This window comes from Geospiza fortis, unplaced genomic scaffold, assembly GCF_000277835.1.
Source record: "Geospiza fortis unplaced genomic scaffold, GeoFor_1.0 scaffold194, whole genome shotgun sequence".
Lineage (NCBI taxonomy): Eukaryota > Metazoa > Chordata > Aves > Passeriformes > Thraupidae > Geospiza > Geospiza fortis.
The window spans coordinates 4,151,573-4,176,656 of NW_005054322.1; the positions used below are offsets into that span (position 1 = coordinate 4,151,573).

Below are 25,084 nucleotides of genomic sequence, written 5' to 3' on the forward strand. Positions count from 1 at the left end.
GGACTAGATGGCCTTCAAAGATCCCTTCCAACCCAAACCATTCTATGATTGTTTGATTTAATTTTTTTTAAGTCCTACACTTGTATGCTAGCAATTGCTGACAATTCAACATCTCTATAATTTAATGTGAGCTGACCGTGTGAGTCTGAATTTATTTATGCCATGAAAATACACAAATTTAAAATGGGATTAAAATGCAACTAATACCATCTCTATAAATATATATATATATAAAGCTGTTTGTAAGTGGAATTCTAGAAAAGAAGAAAAGCTTGGAAGGAAACTTTAGAGCTTGTCTAGTCCAACGTCCTGCTCAAAGCAGATCTACTTGGGAATTTAAACAACTCAAGTAATTGGGCGTCTAGATCTTCTAAAAATCTGTTACACATTTTTCTCTTCAGATTAATAAGTCTTTATAGAAAACATTGTCTTTTGAATTGTATTAGTCTTTGATAAGTTTGTTTTCCATTTCTGTAGCTCACAGTTGGAGAGGACACCACTAAAAAACAATGCAGATGAGGAAATCAATATTGTACTTCCACAGACTCCTGTTCGGTATGAGTTTTTCTCTTGAATGTGTTCTTTTGTTTAATATCATATCTAAATTATTTGTTATTAGAGTAGTCTTTTTTTAATTTTTAAGGAACTGTGGCCTTGGTTTTGTTGGTTTTTTTTCCATAAACTATACTGTAGTTCTGATCACTGATACTTTTTATTTATAGTAGATATAAAGATGGCAAAGATGCTTCCTTAAAGTTCTTGACATTAGGAAAGTCCAGGGGTATGAAGTTTCTGCATTGCTAAAAATTTGAAATGTGCTAAACCAGCTTTGTTCTTGAGAGAAAGTCTAGTGATGTTTAGATTCTTTCCATTCTCACTTGGGCTTTGCTCTGATTTTTCCAAAACTGATGCTCTTTAAGGCAAATCATGTGAAGGCCTATTCACTAGCACTGAATTTGGTCTGTAGTAACTTTTTCATGAAACCACAGAAGTGTCAGTAGATGGCAGCAAAGGTTTGATCACCAGCTTAGAGTGGAAAGTGAATCCTTCTCTCCCTGATTAAACAGAACCCTATATAGCACATGCTGAAATGACCATGCTTATTTCTTTGAGTTACCTTACAGTGTCATATTTTTGAACCTGGACTCATGGACTCTGCTTTAAAGCCCCCTGAAACAGAGAATCTAATGATTTTTATCAGTGGATTTGTATCTGGTCATTTATGTAGAAACTAGTGTATAAAAAGGGTGCAGGTACTAGTTATGAGCATAATGAGAATGGGTTGTATGTTTTCATTTTATGTTTTTCCAGTGTTCTTATGCTTTTCCTTATCATTAGGAGAGTTGTGGCAGAAGTGATTTTTACCAATACTTTGTAAAAAGTAGATTAAAGAAAAATGCATTATGTTGCAATGATTGAACACATTTTTGTTGGGTTTGCACTTACTTGACTGGTGATATGAGCCAGATTGAGGTTAAATGATACAGAAATTTGAAACAGACAAACTGTAGTGGGCCAGCCAAACACCAGTGCACCCACTAGAATTATTTGCTCATTTTCTAAATGCTGTAAGGTAAGGATTAGGAGGAGAGCAAAGCGGGCTTAAAACTCTAAAGGGTATACAGCAAACTTTATTAACAGAACTACAAAAAAAAAATCAGAATAAACCTTCAGAACACTTCTCCTTTCCCACTAAAAAAGTAAAGAGACAAAACCTGGAACTTTCAGTCAGTTTGCCGCCTTTAAAATAGTCTTCTTTTTTTCAGTTCACTTAGGGGGAGGAGTCTCTCTTGCCATGTCATGGAGACTTTTCCACAAGAAATAGTTCTCTTGTGGTTTTAATTTTCACAAATAACAGTCACCTGGAAAATCTGAAAAATTTGTGAAGTCCCTGCCATGGTTTGGTAGTCTTCCCACAGCTACCATCATGGGGCATTTCAACTTGCTGGGGTACAATTTTAAGGATGGGCTGTTCTGGTATAGAAACAAAAAGTTCTCTTTTATCGCTAGGAACAGAGATTTTCTTCTTCTGTCCTGGGGCAAGGTTTCTCATCTTTTTCATCTCTCTGGGTTCAAGCTTCTCATTGGAGCGCAGCTACTTCAATATATGCTTGGGTGCTCATGGCTGTGGTTAGAATGCTATATTCTCCCCATGCATTCCATGAATTACAGGGGAAAAAAAAAGTCTGATGTATCAGCTATATCTTCACCATAGCCTTACAAGACAATTTCAGCCCTAGACTAAGGCATCTCCTCATTCTCCTCCCATCTGGGATTTGAATCCTTCACTGACCTTGGTGTCTCCATTTCGTTTTCTCCATGTGTCTTCACCCTTTCCTTTTTCTGTCACTTGAGAGAGAATTGATGCCTGCAAGTTTTGTCTGTGCACTGAGAGAGTTAACTTTTCACCTGGGCCTGCAGATGGTGATGTGCTCTCTGCCGGGTGGTGGCTGCTCTGGCTGCATGGCTTTTTTCCAGCCCCTGCCACACTCAATTCCAGCCATGGGGCTGCTGGGCTGCCTCTGTTTTCTGCGGTGCCAGCAGGATGGCTGGGCAGCTCACAGCCAGAGCAGGGCCTGGCTTGGCTCCACCCAAAGCCAAGCAGAGCCAGCCTGGCCCTCTGGCCGTGGTTGGAACTCAGCAGCAGCAGAGCGATGCATGACCCAGCCACTGTCCCAATCACCTGTTCAAAGGCTGGAAGCAAGAGAGCTTTTCCCGGGGCTTGTTCTTCTTTAAATGTGATTTCACATAAGCGTATTCAGCTCTCTTCAGTTGTTTAACAAAGTGTCAATATTCAAAACTAGCCAACTGATGATTCTGTCAGGTCTAAAGGAAGCTGCCAAGGTCCTTACAGGGAATCACTTCTGTAATTCTTGGATATTTTTTTTTCTTAGCTAAAAGCTAAACTACGTTAAACCGTTTAACTATGTTAAACAACAAGCACACAAAATTCTGCTGAAAACCAAAAACAGCAATGAAGAATTCAGGAAGTAACAATACCATAGAAGAATCAAGCTATCTCTTAGGTGTTAAGCCATTCTTTTGGTTATTAAAATTATCACAATCCATGTGTAAGTAATTAGATAAATTGCATTGTTAGAATTCATAGTTGTTACCGCAGTGCAGTAGCTTTTCTCGAACAGTTTGTTTGACAAATGGAGTCAGAACAGGAATCATAGTTTTTTGGTGTGTGGATTTGCTGTTCATTTTCTGGAAACTGTCAAGCCAACCTTAATGCTTATTATGTATGTTATTGTGTTTTTCCAGAGCGGCAATGAATAACATTCAGCAGTTGATTATGATTTTAAACTCAGCAACTGATAAACCATCAGATACTCTCATCAAGTACTTCAATGTAAGTGACTACAAAGAAGATTTTTGTAGGATTCTTGGAATTACCGCTCAAGCAAAATAGACACCTGTAGATCTGATGCACGTGTTTTTGAAAAAGTACATTTTATTTGGGTTGGTTTAAATGTCATCAGTCATTTTAGAAAGCACTTCTTGCTAACTGTTGTGTAGTGGAACCTTTTGAGTGCTTAAATACTTCAGTTACTGAGCAACATATTAAAATTCTTTTTTGTGTGTATTGAATGGAAAAGCAAGGGGGTATAGAAGGGAATCAAAAGAGAAAAAGATGTACAGCACTCTTTTAAATACTCCATTTTTATTTATGCTGATGACCTTATTGAAAGGTGTTACAAAGGGAAGCAGGACTTTTAATCATTTAAATTATTGAAATGTTTTTGAAGTAAAATGCCTTTTTTTTGTCTTTCCTTCCCCTAATTTCTTTCCTCTACTTTTTTAGAATTGCACAGTGAACCCTAAGGATAGTATCCTGAAAAGAGTGGAAAGTTTTGAACACATCTTCAAAAAGAAATTTGCTGAAGCAGTTGGACAGGGATGGGCTGAAATTGGCTCACAGGTAAGTATTTGGGTTGAATATCACTCACTTGAGCTCTGTTAGCACTAGCTGATGTGAGACCTGACTTACTGACTGTCCTCATTCAGTGTTGATCAGTAAAGGTAAAAAGTAACAGTATGCTTTTCAAATTAAGGAAGCACTGTCAAGATAGCATGTAAGAAATTCCTCTTAATATGTAAGGAGCAATAGTAATTGTGTGGAAATATGTTGGAAGTTCTTTACTGAAGAATGGAAAAATTTCTGGGGCAAAATACATTAAGTGAAACATATATTTACATTCATTAGGCTAACTTGGCCTAAAACTGCCAAAGGTGACTCACTTCCTCATAAAGTCAGGAGAGCAGCTGTGCTTTCAACAAGTATTTTGGAAAATAAATCCAACCAAGTTTGTACTCGACAGTCTCCTTCCTGTCTGTCAGCCCTGCTTTTTTATCCTGTTAGCTGTGAATCAGTATGAACACAATTCAGGTTGTTACACTTGGTTAAATCTTCATGTGGCTGGGGTAGTCGCACACCTTAGTAGCCCTTGCGGCCTGTCCAGTGTTACTGGCCAGTGGAACTCGGGACAGTAACTTGTTTATATTGGCGCTGTCAAAAACTGGAATGTTCTGGATTGTTAAAACACAAGAGTCTGCCTGTTGTATTCTGTCAAAACTTCTTGTAATATTCCTGAATTTCTCATTCTAACAGAGGTACAAGCTTGGAGTGCGTCTCTATTACAGAGTAATGGAGTCCATGCTGAAGTCGGTAAGTTTAGTGCTACTATCTCAGTACTGGCAGTACCTCTGGAATTACTAAGAATATTCACAAGTTTGGTCTGATTTATTTATTTCAGGAGGAAGAGCGCCTCTCAGTGCAGAATTTCAGGTACTTGCCCCTAACTTGTTATTGAAGTCTGCTATTTGAAGTCTTGAGTCAAGTACTAATAACTTCCTTTCTCTTCAGCAAACTTCTGAATGATAACATCTTCCACACATCTCTTCTGGCATGTGCTGTTGAGGTTGTCATGGCTACATATGGCAGTAAGTTAAATCTAAAGTCCTTAATTGCATTGTTACTTATTGGTAGTAATTACTATCTATTCTAATATAAATAGCAAAAAACCTGCCCAAAACACAAAAGCAACTCACTGAAATGTCTGAGTTAGCAATGATTCAATAAATACAAAAAGAAAAAAAACTCAAAAGTGGAAGAATGTAGAATATGTGATAATTTTAGTCTGTTTTCCCTTCAGGAAATGCTTCACAAAGTGACAGTACCAGTGCTGAAACAGACTTGTCTTTCCCATGGATTCTCAATGTATTTGATTTAAAAGCTTTTGACTTCTACAAGGTGATTGAAAGCTTTATTAGAGCAGAACCCAACCTAACACGGGAAATGATAAAGCATCTAGAACACTGTGAACATCGAATTATGGAGTCTCTCGCTTGGCAGTCTGTAAGTAACACTTTAAAGTAGAATTTTCTCGTGTGTAATGTGCTTGCCTAGAAAAAAAGTCACACCCAACTCTACAGAAGAAGTTGTGGTCTTGCTGAGATTTGGTTCTAGAAAAATAAATTAAAAGCAAAACAGGATTAGTTTTGTCATGTCTTCTGGTTTTAGGAAAAGGGAACATATCAGAGGAAGAAGTCAACATAGGTCTGGTGATTTACATGATTGTAAGCCAGCATCATTTTACTAGTCTGGCAAAAATCATAAGGGTAATATCCTTAACTGTGTTTTGGTACCAAAGTCAGCAATAAATTCCATGGTTTTATTTGAAAGTTAATTTTTATCCAGTTGCTATTCCTACTTGGCAATAGGGCCTCTGTTCTGGACATCTGATATATTTGCTACTAGTACTTAAAATATTATTTTGCATTGTTCTTTGCATTCCAGTCACTTTGGTACTTTTGGATGCCATTAAAATAAAATGCTGGAAGGTTGGGTTGTTTTTTTAGGCTGTATTTCAGTAAATCAAACATTTGTTTCTTTTCATTGTTTGTTACTTATAAACCAGAAATAGGCTGTTTATGCCACAAAGCAGGAGACTATAGAGGCTGGTAATTTTGACCAGACATAAAGGAACCATTTTAGAACCAATCCCATATCCTTTAGTTCTGGAGAGGAAGGGCTATTTTAAGAGGCAGACACTATTTTAGGAAACTTGCAAGCATGCAAAAGGTGTTTAGGAATTGTAACCTTAAGAGGATAAATGATACCTGGGTTTGACTCTCTACAAGCAAGAAGTGGCTCCTGCTACCTTCTACAGACCAGCTTGAAGCAAGCTTGCTGATCAGCAGTACACCAAATCCACCAGGTTTTACCCAATAAGTCAAACAAGGAACGCAGGATAATCTAATTTAGACCTGGACTTTCAGGCTGGAAAATCCAGAGAGTTTTGTTTTCAAAAATTATGGATGTTGCAGGCTTTTGTGAAACAAATTATAATATCATCAACAAGCACAGGATTATTCCAGGATTTTTTTTTTAGTGCTCTGCTTGAATGTGTTTTAGTGTTTTGACTCTTTCTTCTTGAGTTTCTAGAGGGGCATTTGGTACTAGTTTGGGGTGGGTGATTTTTCAGTTAGAAGGGGCCTACAAAGATCACCTAGTGCCAGAGAAGGATGTGGAGTGAAGCCCAGGAGAAAATACCTAGATGGCTGACTCAGGATGTTGCTGAGGTATCCTGGCTTAGCTGGTGAACAAAAGAATGGTTTACTGTATTCTGCAATTCCTTATCTGGGTATTGCCTCCATGCAATGGTATACAAGGTTTGCAAGTGTCTGCTTTAATTAGCAATTCCCTCGAGAATGGGCAGGCAATTAGGGAAGTGTAGTTCATACCAGTAAATACCTCTGAACCTCCAAACACTTGATAAAGGCGTAGAGAAAAGCCAGATGCCTTCTTCTTACTCCTAAAGAATGTCTCACTATAAGTGGTTTCTTTGGGTTAATTGTAAACAGTCCAAGAAAGATGGAATCTTGAGAAAGTTCAAGTGTCCTCATATGGTTAGAAAGTGGTTTTGTTTTTTAATTGTTCCCCCCCCCCCCCCCGAAAAAAAAGTGTTGAAATGAAGAAGCATGGAACAAGTAAAGCTTATGCAAAAAACCCCAAAACCATCTAGCTTAGTAAATAAGAATATAAACTTCTGAGAAACATTTATTTACAAATATTTGCTTAATGCAACTTTGATTTCCCCACTTGCTTGCTATCTGTTTTTGCTTAGTTCTTGTGTCCTCCACCCTCCCAGGTAGTGCATTTCATTACAGGGCTTGTCTGCTTCAGTTGCTGCTCATTCTCCTGACTGCTTTAAAAAGGAAGACTTTGATGAGAGATTTAAAAGGATTGAGCAATTTAATACCAAATAGCTTGAATTTATTGCAGTTTTACTTGTCACAGAGCTTTTGTGAGGAAAAATACCTTGTATAATTTCTCTGGGAAAAAAGTCTCAAATGCATCTGACCTTTACCTGACTTGGGAAGCTGCATCAAGTGAATGTAAAAGATTCTGTTTTTTACTGTTTTCTGAAGAGAATATATTACTCCTTAGCTACTCATTGTGAATATGTTTATGGCTTTTGCATAGCTGGCTTATTTAGTCATCTGTGCTTTAGGAAGGAAATGAAACTTTTCTAGGTCATCCTTTCTTTTAACAACAACAAAAAAAGTATAGCTAGACAAAATAAAGGGTGGAAACCAGTTAAAGGTTCTTCTTGATTTTTAAATAATTAAATAATTCTTGATTTTTAAAAGGGGCAAATACATACTGACTAAATCATGTGAAAAGTACTTCCTTTTTCTTAAATCTTTATCAAACCCTGAGAGAAGTCCTATTTAACCACTCAAATATTTACCAGTGAGGTTATGATGCTTCCAGATAAAGATTATGTGGAGATTAGTTTAGAATATATTAATAATGCTGCATAATTTTATTTGCAAAATAGAAATACACTTTACAATATTCTTTACTTTGAATTTGTGCTCGCTTACAATATTTTGAACACTATTTTGATTTCGTAACTTTAAAGGGAACTGAAATTACTTTAGACTCAAAGATGCTGAATAGCCTTTGTTTCACTTTTATCATACTTATAGAAATATGATTTAAACCCTTCCACAGTTAAAATCTGTTTCCTCTGAAAGGGAAAGTTTTTTACCTGTCAGCCTGTGAGTTCCTGCTCAGCCTTTTCCATAAGTCTATCCATTTGACCTCGCTTGTGGCCACCCAAAAAAGTAATTGTTTCGAATATCTCCAATGAAGGTTATGTGAATGAATTCCAGAATATCTGAATTTCCCTTGCAGAAAGCCCTGTCAACTGCCATGTCACATCTTTCACTGAAGTATTGTTGCCATTTGCTGCAGTTTGTTAGGAATAAACAAGGAAGAGCAGGTTTTCAGGCAAGCAAATCAAACACAAAGTCTCTCAGTTTTCAATCTATTTTGAGTGAAATACCTGTGGGATGTTTTTGGGTTTGCCATTCAAGGAAGTAGATGCCTGTGGAGTATGTTTGTTGTATCTGAAAAGCAATCCAGCTGTATTTCCCTGCCTCTCAGCTTCCATCCTGCTCACATGCTCTGAATGGGGAGGTACAAGCAAGGTAGTGTGTTTTTCATGCTGCTGCTTAGAGAATGTGCTCCTTGCAAATGCCCTTTCACATGTGCGTTGTTGGGGTAGTGAAAGGGTCTTGTTCTTTGCACTGGAGCTGCAGGCCAACCTCAGCCTTGTGTGGAGGTAAAGCAAGTTAGAGACAGAAGCTCTCCATACTTTCCTGGTTAGCTCTACAGACCAAGTGTTCTGTTAACTTGTTAGCTCCTCCACGTGAGCACTAGGATTATTCCAAGTGGTATTTCTCTTAGGACTGGAGTTTGAAAAGGTTGTGTGGTAGCTCTTGCCGTTAGCAGGGGTGAGGGTCCGCTGCATCACCACCTGCAACCCTCCAACAGCTCAGAACAGAAAGTGAGGGTTCATTGTGGCAGGCTAAAGGGAATTCGATTCCCAGCCTGCTTTGGTCTGGTAACTTCAGCTGTGGTTTTCATGTTTGTTTTTGTGTGAACAACAAACAGAGGGGAAACTGAAGCAGTGCATTGCACTGCAGCTTTTGACACTGTAGCCTTCTTTGGTTGTACTGCTTTTTAATATGTGCTGTCCTAATTAGTGTTTTAATTTTTATAAGGAGGGAGGAACACCAGTATTGATATATGTTGTGATTTGGAATTGTAGTATGTTTTGGAGTTTTAATGACTGATGCAAGAAAAACATGGCTTCATGAAGTTACTTCTCTTAATGGTTAAAATATGAGTAGAAGTAGACAAGTGTGCTTTGCTTTATTTATAACCTCTTTCATCTAGCATTGCCTAAACTGTGCTCCATAATGCTTCTCCTTGTGTAGCTTCTTTTCTGTGGTTTCTATTGTCAATTCAATATTTGCAATGAAATCTACGGTATTGTTTTATCACGCAGTGTTGATTTAAAATATCTCGATGTTTGCAATAAGTATTTGTCATCTAACTGTGTAGTCAGTGTTTATACTTAAATACCTCATCCCACACCAAAGACTTCTGTTGGTTTTAAATTATGCAGCTCACTGCAGCAGAGTGCCTTCGTGCTCAAAACCATATCTTCCCAAAGAATATATTATTGCATTAATATGGTGAACTTGCTGAGCTGGAATAACAGCAGACCTACTTTGATCATGCATTAAGGAAAAAAAAATTAAATAATATGTTTAAGATTTGCATAAAAAGTGTTAGACAAATCCAGGTCAGGGTAAAGCTGTGAGCAGTTATGGGTCAGCAAGTTCTCCTTAGTACTTTGGAATAGTACAGGCTTAGCTATGCAACCTCCTGGTCTTTGGTTGTACAAGGACGCAGTTATTGTGGAGTTCACTGTTCTCAAGTGTTTAGTATCTGTTTCCTTGGATGTACAATTTCAAATTAGGTTTCTGTGCTCCTTGTAAGGAGGAATTGAGCATCTAGAAAGGGCAGTTAATACATTTTCTTGTGGGTTGAATCCTTCTCAGTAGGGATTTCTCTTAGGTATGTCTGAAGTCCTACAGCTTCTCTGAAGGTAGGTGTCTACATGCAGTTTAAAACCCTCCTTCATTTTGCCGTCTTAAGTGATTCCTTTTAAATCAGGAAGTAGGAATGGTCACACTGTTAACGTTTGATACATTAGGTTACTGGATAAGTGGTTTGCTGTTGTATTAAAAGAATTAATCCAAAATCTTTTTGATAGGCAGCCAAGTAAGGCCAGGCAGCAAGGGCTGAGTGTTTGGGGCTGACTTTGTACTACTGGCCTCAAAGGGACAATAGTTTGGGCTTAAGTATTGCCCCACAATCATCAGGAGTGTTTCCTTGGTAACGTGTTCCCTGGCCTGTTTTGGCCTTTGTCAGCTCTCCTCGGCACAATGCCTAGGCAAGATCTGGGGCATGATGCAGCTCAGGGACTATTTTCAGCTGCTGGTATGGATTAGCAGAGGAGAATGTGTAGTTGTGTGGGCGCAGGCTGTGCTTTGCCACTTGCCCACGAGGCCTGAGGACAGGCTGTGGCTCGCTGTGCTGCCAAGCCCAGATGCAGTCGCGGGTTCAGCCACGAGTGACTCCAGCGCTGGCAAATGAGTCACACGTTCTGTGCCGCCTTCCCTCTGGGCTCTGGGACTCATGCCTGCTTCTGTGCAGCAGCTGGCTTCTCTTGGGAAAGCTGCTCTGTGTCAGGCGCACTCCTTCCATGCCTGCTAATGTTTGCCTTTCCTCAGATACAGGACAGGGGGACAACAGCCTTAGGCACACAAAAAGCGCTGAGCATGTCCAGAAGGACAGCATCTGCAAGCATGCTCACTGGCAGGATGCAATCTAGCAAGGGAGCTTCACTGGTGTAAAGATAGGCACCTCAGGAATTGCAGGCATCAGATTGCTCGTGCAGACATCACTCATGTCTTGTGGGTTTCTGGATTGTAGGCACCTAGGATCTTGTCTCAGTTTGGAAGTTGCAATGGGCAATGATTTGTAATATGGAATTTTCTGGGGTTTTTCTTGCAGGGGACAAAACATGCTAAGGGTCACCAAAGGATGGCTTGGCATGTGCTCACCATGCTCCTTTTGACAAAGTTACATTAGGAGAATGCAGCTTTAACCTTCAGAAAGGAACTGAGAACATATTTGAGGTTTTCTGTCTGTACATACTAAATATATTTCTGCTTGCATCATGAGTGTGTACCAGAAGCATGTGGGATGAGAGAGGTCACGACCACCACTGCTCCTCGGCGTGATAGTGCCAAAGGCTCACACTGATTCTGCTGAATGTGCTCTAAATTATTTTCAGGCTACGACATTTCAGTTGTCACAGCTGTGGCTGGAAAACCTTCTATGATTTTGCCTTTATCATACAGGGCACAGTTTTAGGAGTCTGTAAGATGATTGCTTTTTGGGTATTTGTGAAAACAGCACATGGTGTAATAAAAATATGAATATATTTATGTTTATAGGCTTTTTTATTTTGGCTATATGTATACACACACTCTTTAATAAATGCTTGCCTTTCTAGTACTCCTGAGGAGTTTCCTTTAATGAAAACCATGCTGTGCTTTTTGAGAGTTGAAACTTTTATCTGCCTTAACAGCTGAAGGCAAATTGAAAAACCAGGAAGAATAGCGAATTATAGTCTTCACTGTCTCTCCCATCACTTTGAAAATCTTCCCTGCCACTCCTATTTATCGTGAGGATGACTCAAGCTGTTATTCATGCTTGGGTGTTACCATTTGAGCAAATCCTCCAGGCTACTGGAAGAGAAGCCAGAACATTTAAAGCTGAGGTCCTGTGTTTCCTGCTTTTGTCTGTGTTGACAGTGTGCTCACTTCTTGGTAGGCACTCTCAAAGTGCATAAAGCACTCACTAGGACTATAGGATTTTGATTATCTTAGCAGTGTTAACAGGTTTATCTGTTGTAGGTATACCAAGTCAGCCCAACCCTTAAGATGCTCTTGCTTCAAGTACAAACACGACCAAAGGGATTACCTAAGACACAGCAACTATGCAGAGTTTTCATTCTGTGACATTTAGATGCCATTCTTGATTAGGAATGTTTTTTCCTGCTGCTTTAAGGTATAGAGTTTCTCTAATTAAGAGAATATGAATCCTACTTCTATAACTTAGATATTTAAGTTTCCTCTGCACTTCAGACAGATCTGTACTTCCAGGAAGCAGTTCATTCTATTTATTTTAAACAGGTGTTTTACAGTGGGATTATTCACTTTCCACTGTCATCTGCCTCAATGACAAACCTAAACTGGATTTATAGTTTTGTCTTTTAAGGCTAGGAGTCATATGCTTAATTCTACTTTAGCAAGTTAGCAAGTCATATGCTTAATTCTACTTTTCATAACTGTGTTTCCCCCTTCCTTAAAGCGTGAAAGGGAGATTAGCAAGAGATGGCTGTGTAATTATGCCTCGGTTTGCTTTAGGTGGCTGCTTGTGCTGTATCTTGCCTGTAGTTGCTGTTGTGTTTTCACGTGGAGGTCATGTACCCAGGCTGTGTCAGGATTGCTCTGGTTATAGATTTACAGCTGTGACAGGGAGCTGGGACTTACAGGCTGTGCTCAGTGGAGCTGCCAGCTTTCTTGGTGCCCCATAAAGATATCTTGTCTGTACACCAGTACTAAGTACAGATTTAGTCACAGAAATGTCTGCATTAGCGTGGTAGACTTTTTTAAGTCTGCTTTTCTTTAAGGTTGGCTGATTAAAAGTAACAAGGAATAGTGCAATAGTTTTCTGGGAATCCTTGCTTTTCAAGTTGTTGGGGGTTTAAAAATTTTTTCAAGTTTATTTTAATACTGTTCAATGTTTTGGTCATCATATTTCAGCTGTAGGAATTTGATTTTAGTCCTACTATGTTTTTAGGTAGTTTGAACTTTTCATCCTGCAACACTGCTATTTCTGCATTGTAAATACTTTGCAGGAATGTTTAAAGGTTGTCCATGAGGGAAAAATGTATTAGAATTCAGGGAGGTATCTTGGCATTTCTTCAGTTTTGCAAAATCTTGCTGACTTGTGGCAAATTTTATGTAACTGTCTCCTTAAATACAAATGTAAATAAAGCTCGGGTTAAGTTCTGTGACTTGTATCCCTGTTGCTCATTCCTTGGATGGCACTATGCTCTCCAGCTTTGTAATTTTAGGAATCTCTGTAGTGAAATTGGTAAAGTTATTAAAATGAAGTTTTGGTTTGGTTTTTGGGATTTTGTTGTTGATAGGTTGGTTTTGTTTTTGCTTTGGTCTGGCTTATTTTATCTGAGCCAGAGTCTTGAATAATTGTCACAACCTTTTATTACTCTTTTTTTCCTTACTGCTGTGTCATTTGACTCACTCTTGCTAACTTTTCTATGGAAGGTAAAATTAGTTTATGTTAAGAAGCAAGGTGGGTGCCAAACAAACATTTTAATATGGAGGTTCGTGTGCTCAATTTTCAAGCTCTCAAGGTGATACTAGTATTGTGTCAAACTGTCAAATTATATATTATTGGAAGATGTTTTTTGTTTCTTTTCTTGCTGCACTTTCTTTAAGTTATTGCATGCATAAAAGCATGGGGTTCGAGTTGCTTTTTTGTAGGCCAAATAAGTGCTTTTGTGCCTGGTTTTATACTGTGTAAATATATAGCACTTCAGTTATGTGTTTGTATCACCATCTTACAGTAACTTTCCAGTAATAAAAAGCCCTTGTGGGGGATGTGGATGCCCCTGTTCACAGCTGTTGAGCAGGCATAGTGTTCAGCACCCTCCAGAAAGGTAATCCCTCTACAGCTTTTCCTTTGGGGTGGGTTTGCCTGTCAGAAGGGGGTAGGTGCAGGCTGGTAAGTGCCCGTGGTACAGCTGAGTGTGGAGCCTCTGCAGCTGCATCCTTGGTGTTCTCCTGAGCACAGGCTGGAGGCTCACCCACGTAGACTCTGCCTGGTCTGAACTTGGCTCAGGTTCATTCCTGGACTGCCAGCAGCCTGTGCTTTCCCTTTGGGAGTCACCCTGCCCACAGCAGAGCCCGTGCTTGGCACGCTCTCTGCGTGCCTGTTGCACCTTCCAGCAGCTGGGAGGAACTCACAGATCTTATCTGGACAGCAGGCAGTACTGATTTTTTTTTTTTTCCCCCATTTGCTACCCAGGGGAGTGTGTGAAATACAGAAACGTGCAGTATACATGGTAAACTTTCTTTCATGTGTAAGAAGTGTGAAATAACTTAAGTAGACCAGCAGTTTTTGGATTTGATTTCATTAATGAAACATTTTTTGTTAGGCTGAAAAGGTAGATATTTTGATACTTGCTTCACTGTCAGTATTCTCATTTTTGTCCATATTTTGCTATGTACTTAATAAAATTTTCCAATTGACTTCCTTTCATAAAGCAGCAGGATTTGCAGAATTCTTCTGAAAAGCAGAGTTAACCTAGCCTAAGTTGTTTTCATGTGAGGTAGAGTTAATATTATTCACAAGATGGTTGCATTAATTTTGGGTGCCTCCTGTTGCTAGCATTGTTGTTTAAGAATTTTGTTCTTTAAGGCAGGAACTCACTGTTTAAAAAAGATAGAGTTAGGGGAAATATTAAAACTATGTGTGTACAAAAATATTCTTTTTATCTCATCATAAAAGAACTTCTTTCTAGTGGCCTTCCTTTGCCGTTGCTTGTGGTTTGATCCTCAGGTTTAAATTACAGAAAATTTCCCCCTTCTTATTGCTGGACAGCTTTTAGTTCTGATAGAACTAGAGAGGGCAGGCTGCTTCTTAAGTAGAAAAAAAGAATTATTTGAAATCTGAATTACCAGCTCTGGAATTTTCTTTCTCCAACAATGTGATAGGTTTTATAAAAGACCGGAAAATGTGTGAAGACTTCTTTTTGTTTGTTTTAATTTTGTAGTAAGTTCAGTTTTCTTACGGGAAGAGCTGTGCTTGCTTTTACAAGCAGCTGTATGACAGGAACTGGATGGGGGTGAAGTGATAAATGTGAAAGGTTTCAGTATCAAACCAGGATTGTGAAAGCAAAACTTCTCCATGCAGCTTCTTGCAAAAGTGTTAGACTTTGCAAGCTTGGCTTTCTGAATTTGGCTCCTCTTAAATAAACCCTATTGAGTATGTTCTGTAAATGTGCTAATGCAGTGATAGTTGTATTTATACAATGTTTTCAATATTCTGGTAATTGGGTAACAAATGCAGCCCAGGCATTTCTGTCTTCTAGATTTAGAATCATTCTGATTTACATTTTGCCTTAGCTTTTGAAATGTATCATGTTTCATTTTGTCAGTGGTGCTCAAATGTCAGAAACCCTGCAGTCTAAATGATGATAGTCTGGTAAGAAAGGGAACTTGTCAGGATTCACAGGTCTGCCTAGATGCAAGAACCTTGTAATATTACATTTACTGCTGGAAAAGTATAAACAAATTGCCCTTAGAAAATAACTTGAGAGAATAAATAAGGCTAGAGGATACTGTGCTCAGGTGGGATTTTCAAAATTACTAGTCTCAAAGTGAACCTCACTGGGTTCTCTAATTTTAGCTGAGTTCTTAGTGTAATTCTAGAAATCTCATCTTTGGTTATGATGGTGCTTGAAATTGCAAGTGAGAATTTCTTTCTCATTTGCAAGGGATGATGGAAGTCTGTTGGATCAGAAGTGATATGGAAAGGTTGAATGACAGTCTAGTGCTCCCTGCCTCTTTCCAAAGAAATGAGAGGGGCACTTATGAAACTAGTAGATTTGAAACAAAAGGATGTTTGGGTTTCTTAGTTTTGTTCTTAGTTATGCACACACACAATGTGAGCTTTTTACTACTGTGAATTTTAAAAACTTTACACACATTTACAGGAAGACAGAACAAGCTCGCAGAAGAAAAATTTCTCCTGAACACACAAATATATCTGACCCAGAAAATCCTGACATATGACTGATGAAGAGGGGCAGCACTTGAGAAAGCCTTGTGTGCTTCTGCTGTTATCTTGTTCCCCAGGCATCCAGCCTTGTCTGCTGTTGGAGTCAGGATTGTAGATTAGCTGCATGTTTGGGGTCTGATCAGCTATCCTTATCTTTTACCTGGTCTCAAGAGCTCTTTTTCAATTTTTGCAATTCTGTGACTGAGGTTACTTCCTTAAGAAACCAAAGCTTGGAGGTTGATTTCATTTAAGGATTCCTTACCTGCCTGAAGTATTTAATATAGAGGTTTTTTACACACTTAAAAAAATATAAAGACATACTTGGCTTGGTATTGGTATTTCTTCAAATGTAAAATATTTGCATACTGAGGTAAAAAAAATCGCCTGGCAATTAAAAAATTAAAACTTCAAGCTGAATGCAAAAAGTATAAAATAGGACATCTTTTGATTTTGAAGTAATGATATGTTGAAGTAATTTTAAGGTGTTTATAGCAAATTTTTTCTCCTGATCTTTTGAAACTGCTGGTTAATTAACTAGTTATCAATGTCTGCCTGCCTTTAGAGCTAAAGCTTGGAATCAGTGAAATTTACCCTGCTTTTATTTTTATAGGAGGTGTGCGTTTTCTGCACCCTGTAGATGAAGAAACCACACTACAAAGAACAGTTTTTAAAGTTTTGATCCTAAAACTAAACTTCTAGCTCTCCCTGGGCAGGCATATGAGTAAAAATAATGCACTTTTAGGAAGTACTGGTTGCAACACATTCAGATCCTCAGGAGCTCTGACAATGTAAGCCTTTTTTTCTTTGAAATGTCTTGGCATGACTTAGGAATGTAACTTCTTATCTAGATTTTTACATTTAAATTTTGTCATAAGACCTTACCAGAGAGACAGAAGAGTTGGTATCAAAGTCAAGAGCAGAGAGAGGGAGTGCATCTGTTGAGGAATTGCTCCATCCACAGCTCTCCAGGATAATTTTGTTGCAGAACCAGAAAAGGCAGGGAAAACCTCATCCAATCCTGAATATCTGGTACCCTGTCTTGATATCACCTTGTTGTGGGAGGTACAGTTTTACTCCCCCTCTTCTGAATCAGTCAGATCAGGAATTTTTCAAGTAATGGTCTGATTCTCAGCATTACAGATGATGCTTTTTGACTGTGTTGGGTTTTTTGTTAGGGTATTTGTTGTGGGTTTTTTTTCCTCTCCTGTGGAAAAGGTGGAAATGTTTAATAATAAAAAATAAAAAGTTTCCTCAAATAGCTTCTGGACACTGAGCTGTTAACTGATCAGAAAGCTTTTGTACTGTGTTGCACTGTGCTCTTTCAAAAAACAGAAGCTGCTGCCCTGGACAGTGAGTGCAAACCAGAGCTGCTGTCTGTGCTTCTGCAGACTACTTGAGGTAATAAACCAAGGAAAGTTTGGTTTAAAAGGGAAGTACTCATATATGTGGCTTTGTCTGCTTGTTCTGCTTTTAAGTCAAGGATGGGATTTTATTTTTCCCCTGCAGTTTTTTAGTCTCAGAGTTGGTTCTGTTTATCAGGGTGAGGCTCTGGGGTGCTCGCTGCTGTAAGGCAGAGGGTGTGTTGCTAACAAGTTGTCTCTCAATTGAGTAACAGCTATGAGAAGCTCAGGGGAGTAGTACCCTGGAAACGTAGCCCAGCAGTGATATTAGGGGCTTTTGTGTCACATTTCTTGGAGGGAGTCTAATATTAACACACCCCTTAGAGAGAGAGAGGCATTGAGACTTTAGAGATGCATGTCTAGTTTTGGGCTTTGGATTTGTCAGTGGCATATGAAAAACAGAGTCATGCCAAGAGTTCCATGCACTTTTTTGAAGTTGGATATGAATCAGAAGAGTTTAGGATTCCCAACAAAGATAATTGTTTATTTCAGATGTCATGCAGACATTTGTATCTATGCTTTGTAGCTCAAGCCCATACTATATGAATTTTCCTTTCATAAATTATGTGGATAAAGATTGAAAATGCTGTTAAATTTAAAATTCAATCAGTACTAGCTCCTAGCAGTCATTGAGTAACTCGGTTTCCCAGTAGTAGGAGGCAATGTATAGTTGATTTATAACAGTTAAGCAGAAGCTTTGCATAGGGAAATAGATAACAACGTATCATATAGTTTGATGGCTCAATATGCATTTTTTTCCCACATTGATTCACTCCTCTGTGTACAGCCCTGGTGCAAAAATGTCTCGGTGCTGTATGTGTGCTGCAGCTGACTGCCCTAAATCTTAAGTGCAAATTTGTTTAGAATCAGTTCTTATTCTTGACTCATTGTTTTTGGGGAGGAAAAAACAACACTTATTTTACCTTTTAAATTTTATTTTATTTTACAGTGATGTTAAATTAATTCTGAGGAAAATGTACACAGTGTTCTGGTAGCTGGGAAACATATATAGCAGGATGTTTTAAGGCAATTTTGTCTATGTATTCCTGTTTGTGACAGTAATATATGTAGATTTCTCCTTTTACATGTTGCTGACTTTTCCAAGTGTCTTGATTAATTTTGCCAGCATGTAGCCCCGAGTACTTTGTTTTTATACTTAAAGGTTGAAAGGAAATAGCATTTGAAGTTTTAAATGCTCATGTTAAAATGATTTCTAGAATGCAAAAATTGAGAGGAAGTTGAACTCCAAAATTACAGCATCTTGAATTTCTTTATGGGACATCAAATAGTCTCCTGGAAGAAATAATCACCTTGATGCACACGTATATTTCTAGTTAGAAAAGGTCTTGTTTTACTAAGAAACTGTACTTTGAGATCAAATTGACTTACTCAGAGGATGTTCTTTTCCTCAAGTCATGCTGAGTTTAAGAACTCCTCACAAAGGAGTTTAATAAAGTGGTACTGTACCTACAGCATTAACTTCAGTCATCCCAAGTTGCTTTGCTTTAATCACGCAGGCTTCTGAGAGAGAGGTGAGAAGAAAAACCAGTTTGTCTGAGACATTTCCAAATGCTCTAAACTATCAGGAGACATAATTGCTTTATGGGGGCTAGGCTTGTGGAGAGAGCATGTATTTTTATCAGATTAACCTGGGAGAAACAAAGTTCTTGTAACCCACTGATTGAAGCCTCCTGTGAACATAATGGTCCCTAAGAAGGGAAAAGTAGGGGAGAGGAGCAAGAGGAAACTGGGGAAGACACAGTAGTTGAAGTTATATGACAACATGGGGCAATTTTCCTGCAGTGTGGAGCAGGTAACTTCACCCCCATCCTCAGTAACTTGGAAACTGATATCATTATTAAATTGAGCAACTGTTTCAACTTCAGGAAGGAAAGCAACCTACTTTTTCATTGTGTTTGACTTGAGAAACAGTCCTTGGACTTTGGTTAACCTCTAAACTCAAAAGTTCATTTCTAACATACAATCTGTCAGAACAAACCTTTGACATAGATTTTGAAAATACTTTTTCTGTGTGCTATTATGCTTAACACTTTTACAGCCTTGTAATAAACTTTTCAGATGTGAAGGAAGCACAGCCTTTACATATATGATTATATGTCCACAGCTGAAGAAAAGTACAGGCTTCTAATTCCAGTTTAGTCCCAATTGTCTTTTAATATAGTTTATATTGTAGAGTCACTGTCAAATATTTTCATTTTTATGGTCTGAAGGCTGTGTTGAATGAAGCTTTCTGAAACTGGCCTTTCAGAGAATCTGACATCCCGTGGTCTGGTGGACCGGTTCTTTTTTATGGAGTTTTGAATGGTATCTGATGTGAAGTAATAGACAATGGGGTCAAAACAGCAGTTTGAAACAGCGATGCACAGAGTTATGGGGTACATAGTCCTGACTGCAGTCACCACTGAGCAATTGACCCAGGTCTGTGTTCTCATAAGGGAGTAAAGTATTAAGGTAATGTTATAAGGCACAAAGCAGAAGCAGAATATCACCAAATGGACAAAAATCATTTTGAGTACCTTTTTCTTGCTTACTTTATTCCGGCTTAACGTAAGCGGCTTATTCAAGGTCCGTAGGACCATGGTGGAGCAGGTCACGTTCAGGATGAGCGGGATGAAAAACCCAACAGTTTCAATGAAGATAACAATCCGGGACAGGTAGGTTTTCCACGTGTCCTCTGAAAAGTTTTCAAAGCACGTCCTTTGCTCCGTGTTGTTGCGGCGGTTTGTGGACTGGAAGAAGCTTGCTGGTGTGCTGCCTGCTAGCACGGTTATCCATACTGCAGCACAGACAATCTTTGCGTTCCGTTTGGTCCGCAGAGTCTTGGATCGGAAGGGGTGCACTATGGCTAAGAAGCGATCCACGCTGATGCAAGTCAGAAACAAAATGCTCCCGTACATATTCGTGTAAAAGAGGGTGACAGAAATCTTGCAGAGAATGTCTCCAAACGGCCAGTTTCTGGTTACAAAGTAATAAATCCTGAACGGTAATGTAAACACGAAAAGCAGATCTGATATGGCTAAATTAAGCATGTAAGTTGTTGTCTCGTTTCGCACTTTTAAAGTACAAGTGAAAATGTAGATTGCTACACAGTTCGCTATGAGGCCAAGAACAAACACCATGCTAAAGATACACCCATACAGGGTGTATTTAAAGGAGTCCTCAGTGGAACAATTAGAGCTTACCATTATAATGGTATGTTAAAAATTCCTGTGATTTGATGTCTTCTCTGGTATTTTTATTGCAACTTTTTTGAAATTCCAGAAGAACTTGCAGGTCAGATGTATTTGAACGGTGTGCTTTGGCAAGTTTGTTACGCTGGGAAGCTTCAGGGAAGGAAGGTGAGCTCTGTGGAAGGGGAGTACATCTCCAGTAGAAATCACCAGGAAGTCTCTCTTCTGTGCCCAGTTCTATTTGTAATCACATAGCCAGTCTGCAAAAGTTAGAAAACGCATCATTTGTGGCAGATGAGATCACCCCAAGGCTTGCTTAGTTCTATTTCCCACTTCGATTCAATGAAGCCATTGTGGGACTTTCTGCCTTACTCTTGGCTGCAGATTGTGCCGGTAAAGCCTCGTCCATCCGAATTTACTGGGAGAGTGTACTTTAGGAACCGATTTCCTGGACGCTGCGAAGTGCCGGTGCTTGCATTTTTCCCTCTCCCTTTTTTCCATACAACAAGTTTGTCAGCTCGCTGGCTGGCCCCATGGGGCGGGAGGCAGGAGCAGAAGGGAGCTGCCTGCCGGGGCAGAGACCGAATTCCAGAGCGTGTTTCTTCCTGCAGCCTGCAGCCCTCGGCAGCTCTTGCCAGCCCAGCTCCTTGTGGAGAGCAGAGCAGAGCGCCCGGGCAATTTGTAGTGTGACATCACAGGAAGAAGAGGCTGGGCGCGGAAGAATGGTTTCAGTTTGGTTTGTTTGCCTTCCCCTGTCTCTGCTGTACCTTGCAGATGCAGCTTGTAGAGTGCTGCAGCTGCTTCTTAACTCTTTCCATGCCCCCTGAGAGGTCCTTTGTCAGTGTTGCTGGAGTCTGGAAACCTTTCTCTCCAGTTATGAGGAGACTTTGCGGTGTCTAAACTCTCATGCCCTTCAGTTCTGATTTTTCTTTGGCAATAGCAGTAATTGTGAGATTTTATATAGGATTGAACTAACATTGTGCCTTTTGTTAATAGCTTTGCTTGTAATAGAGAGCACTAGATTAATCACCAGAAATCAGCTGGGTGGTTCTGTCTAAATTCCCCCAATACACCAGTACAAACCTCAAGAGGGACAAAGTAACACTATAGGTAATTAAATAATTGCACCAAATAATTACTGAAAACGAGAGGGCTGCTCTTGGATATTCACAGGACTGAGATGTGTTGCAGTGGGAGGAGAGATTTTTTTTTAACTTCTTCCATATTAGAAGGCACACCCCAAGCTTTATTTCTAATCAGAAAGGTGGTTCTTTTGTTAAAAAAATTTACTTCAGTGGTTTTTTGAAATGTTGTGATACAGAAAGCATTTTCTTGAATATGTAAGCAAAGAATTAATACAACAAAATGCATATAGTGTACTCTGCAATTGGTTCTGGTAATTTCAAGGGGGACAGTTACCACATATGCACAAAATACTCCCATTAGTCACTAATAATTGAAACAAAAACATGTTGTAACTAATTACACTGTTAAGTAAATATTAAAAAAAACCAGCTCTTACTGCCTTTAGGGGCAGATATGAGATAAATCTCAATTTAGACAGACTCATTTATTAAACAACAACTTGGATAGACTCCTGGCATCAAACCCAGTCTATTTCTAAGTCTTAGAATAACAAATCTCTTCATATCTGACTGGGTGGCATGGTTCTTTTGAACTGTATTTTAATCAGTTGCACCTAAGCAAGGCTCTGGGCAAAACCTTTCTAGTCTTCTGTGAAGGAGAGTAAATTATAGTGCTTCGCAGGATTTTGGCACAAAAAAATATATAAGACAAAATTCAGAAACATGCAAAAGTGAATAGTGCTTTGCAGGATTTTGGCACAGTTTCTTAGCGCAAGGTATATCAGACAAAATTCAGAAACATGCAAAAGTGGGGTGGCATGGTTCTTTTGAACTGTATTTTAATCAGTTGCACCTAAGCAAGGCTCTGGGCAAAACCTTTCTAGTCTTCTGTGAAGGAGAGTAAATTATAGTGCTTCGCAGGATTTTGGCACAAAAAAATATATAAGACAAAATTCAGAAACATGCAAAAGTGGGTCTTGCTTATTTTATTTCAAGTTTTCTTTATAGTCTTCTGTGAAACATTTTCCCCTTGATTTTGAGGTGAAATCAAGCAATTTAACTTCAATAGGCTATAACCACAAGAAACCTTTTTGACTGTTGCAATCCATGCTTAAATGTAAAGCACAGTGCATCTGGGACTTCTAAGTCAGTTGGAAATGAAAATGAGAGCTTGGCAGAGTCTCTCATGTCCCACTTAACATGTACCTTAGCATAAAGGTTTTCCTGGCTTTTCTCACGAAAGCAGTCATCACACAGTAAATTTTGTTTCTGTTCCTGGCAACCTTGCATGGTAAAAGAAGGGTTTTCCTGCAAACGTTCTGCATCAGGTCACAGGAGCTCTGCTCAGTTTTACTGCTCCAACTTTGTTTGCACATGAAGACTCTGTGGGGCAGGCTCAGTTACTGGAATGAAAATCTCTGCAGTACAGAAATTAGGTGTCACAGGTTAAAGCCTCGAGCAATAATTCATGTTTAGGGAGAGAAACTAATGGCAATGAGTGTGTATCTTACTGATTAGAACTTGATTTGGCGTTTTGACAAAGGTGTGGGTGCACAGAGGCAGGGTGGGATGTCTGGTCTGTTTTACCACTGTAAATGTGCTTTAAAGCAGTGGTGAAGGTGCATCCTCAGCCTTTGCTGTCAGAGCTCCTGCCTTGCTGTGGCTCCTAGTTGTTGCTCCTATTGGATACTACTCAGAGCCTATTTTAGGGCTTTATGTGTATGGTTGTGTTGTCATTAGGGCTCTGTTGCCCCTGAACCCTTCTGGCGCAGTACAGTACATGCACTTTGTGCTAATTGATGACCTAAGTGATATTTGTGTATGTCCAGAAACAGCATTCAGCTGCAGGCTTTCTCCACCTGCAGATGAAAGTGTGAAACCCCTGAATTGACAAGTTTTTCCTTCCCTTTTTGTTTCGGCAAGGAGAGTAACCAGTGAGCAGGCAGGCTGAGTCTTTTTAGTGTAAAAGTGTGAATGGCAAAGATGAATTGTATATCCACTTGCTTAATTTAGATGTAGCTGATTGTTACCAAGCAGTGTTTTAATTTCTGTGAGCTTGTCCAAGCTGAAGAACTTGTGTTAGTGCACTGAGAGCAGCTGGGAGTCAGGACTGGCTTCCCTTCTGGCCAGGCTCCAGCACGAGCAAGGGGGAAGCCTCATTTTGCTCTCTCCTTTTGTTGGATCATGTTTTAAGATGTTGGCCTTTGTGCTGACAGGTTCAGAAAATACTTCAGTAGCCCCCAACCCCTTAAATTTTAAGAAGTTTAACAGTTATGGAAGAAGAATTGACAGAGTAATGGCCTTGCTTATACTCCTTCACCACAGGCTATTTTGCTTTAGGATGGGAAGGAGGGGGTAGGCAGGAGGAAGCAGCTGCAGGGCGGGCCTTGTACACTGAGGGGTTTTTTGTCTCCAAAGGAAACAATGTTATTGCTGCAGGGAAATGCATATGTGAGTCTGTCTGCCTTTCTGCACCAGAGATGGGAATGAGTTAGGACCTGTCATTTGTTGCTAGTGCTATATGAGCAAAGCCTGCATTTCCATCAACAGCCTTCCTGTGGCTCTTGAAAGGGCACCAAAGGCAGAGTAAGAATGGGCTCCTTAAAGCCAGGAGCTGATGAGATGCTTGAAATCATCTCTCACTTCAGCAGCGAGCAATTTTTTTGCACTGCTTCAGGCAGTTACCACATAACTCTGCTTCTCTGAGTTTAGATACCTATTTAAGTGATTTTGAATTTGTGTGGCAAGCCTGCTCCACCTCAGGGGTTCAGAAGGAGAAGTGCTTATAACCTTAGTAGTGTCCTAGGAGAGTGGCTGTAGGACACTGTTCCTTCCTCCCCAAGATGCCATAGAATTGATTACTTGCTGTCATTTAGGACCCAGGGGGCAGGATTCCTTAAATTCAGAAGTCCCAAGCTGAGTGGCAAAAACCATTTCACTGAAATAACACAAGCTTTTGAAGGCTTTCCAAGCTTTTGGAGTTGTGCTGACCAGTGTTGTATGTTCCTCTGGTGGTACCCTTACCTTCAGAGATGGAATTAAACCAAAGTTGTGGTCAAAGGTGAAATGCATTTGAACTTGTCTAATGTACAGCACTCAGTCTGTGCCCATGGTAATACTGAAAGTTCTTTAGAGGGGAAAAGAGCAACTTCAACATCAATAGCATTGTAATAAATTCTTACAGTGTTTCCAAGGCCAGAGTATGCCCTGTTAAATGAGGGTTGTCAGGTGCACAAAAAGGTCTGTGTAAGACCATTATTCAATAACTACTGTTACTGCTTTTAGAGGCACACCTCTGCCATGGTACAGGCATTTGTTCTCTCTTGGGTTAAGCAGTTTTATGCAGAAGAACTTGTGCTGTCTGGTGCAGGGAAGACAAGCCCTGGCAGGATAATATTTTCTTTGACCAAGTATTGTTATTTATCTAGTTATTTTAATGGATTTTAGCTTTTTTTGGGTCTGTTTACTGGAGTTTCTCTTTGAACATGTGTATGTGCTGGAAGGAATTTGTTATGGTTGAGAAGTAGGGCTGAGAGCCAGGAAGTCTTTTTGGCTGTGCCACAGATTTTCTGTTCCAATCCTGGCAAAGTTTTCTTTCAC

At 39.4% G+C, this 25,084-nt stretch overlaps 2 protein-coding genes across 2 annotated transcripts in view; one reads left to right on the forward strand and one right to left on the reverse strand.

Annotated features, from left to right (window-relative positions):
* RB1 (RB transcriptional corepressor 1) overlaps positions 1-25,084 on the forward strand; it is a 71,294-nt gene that overhangs the window by 22,692 nt on the left and 23,518 nt on the right. Inside the window, exons 10-16 of the mRNA XM_031056820.1 lie at positions 478-555; positions 3,268-3,355; positions 3,809-3,925; positions 4,616-4,672; positions 4,761-4,792; positions 4,871-4,947; positions 5,160-5,362. Coding sequence (XP_030912680.1) covers positions 478-555; positions 3,268-3,355; positions 3,809-3,925; positions 4,616-4,672; positions 4,761-4,792; positions 4,871-4,947; positions 5,160-5,362 — 652 coding nt within the window. The remainder of the gene's footprint in view (positions 1-477; positions 556-3,267; positions 3,356-3,808; positions 3,926-4,615; positions 4,673-4,760; positions 4,793-4,870; positions 4,948-5,159; positions 5,363-25,084) is intronic.
* On the reverse strand, positions 18,151-21,042 carry LPAR6 (lysophosphatidic acid receptor 6). Its single transcript, XM_014306919.2, is given in 2 exon segments — positions 18,151-19,532; positions 19,535-21,042. Coding segments are annotated over 2 exon segments (939 nt in total). The 5' UTR covers positions 20,415-21,042; the 3' UTR covers positions 18,151-19,473.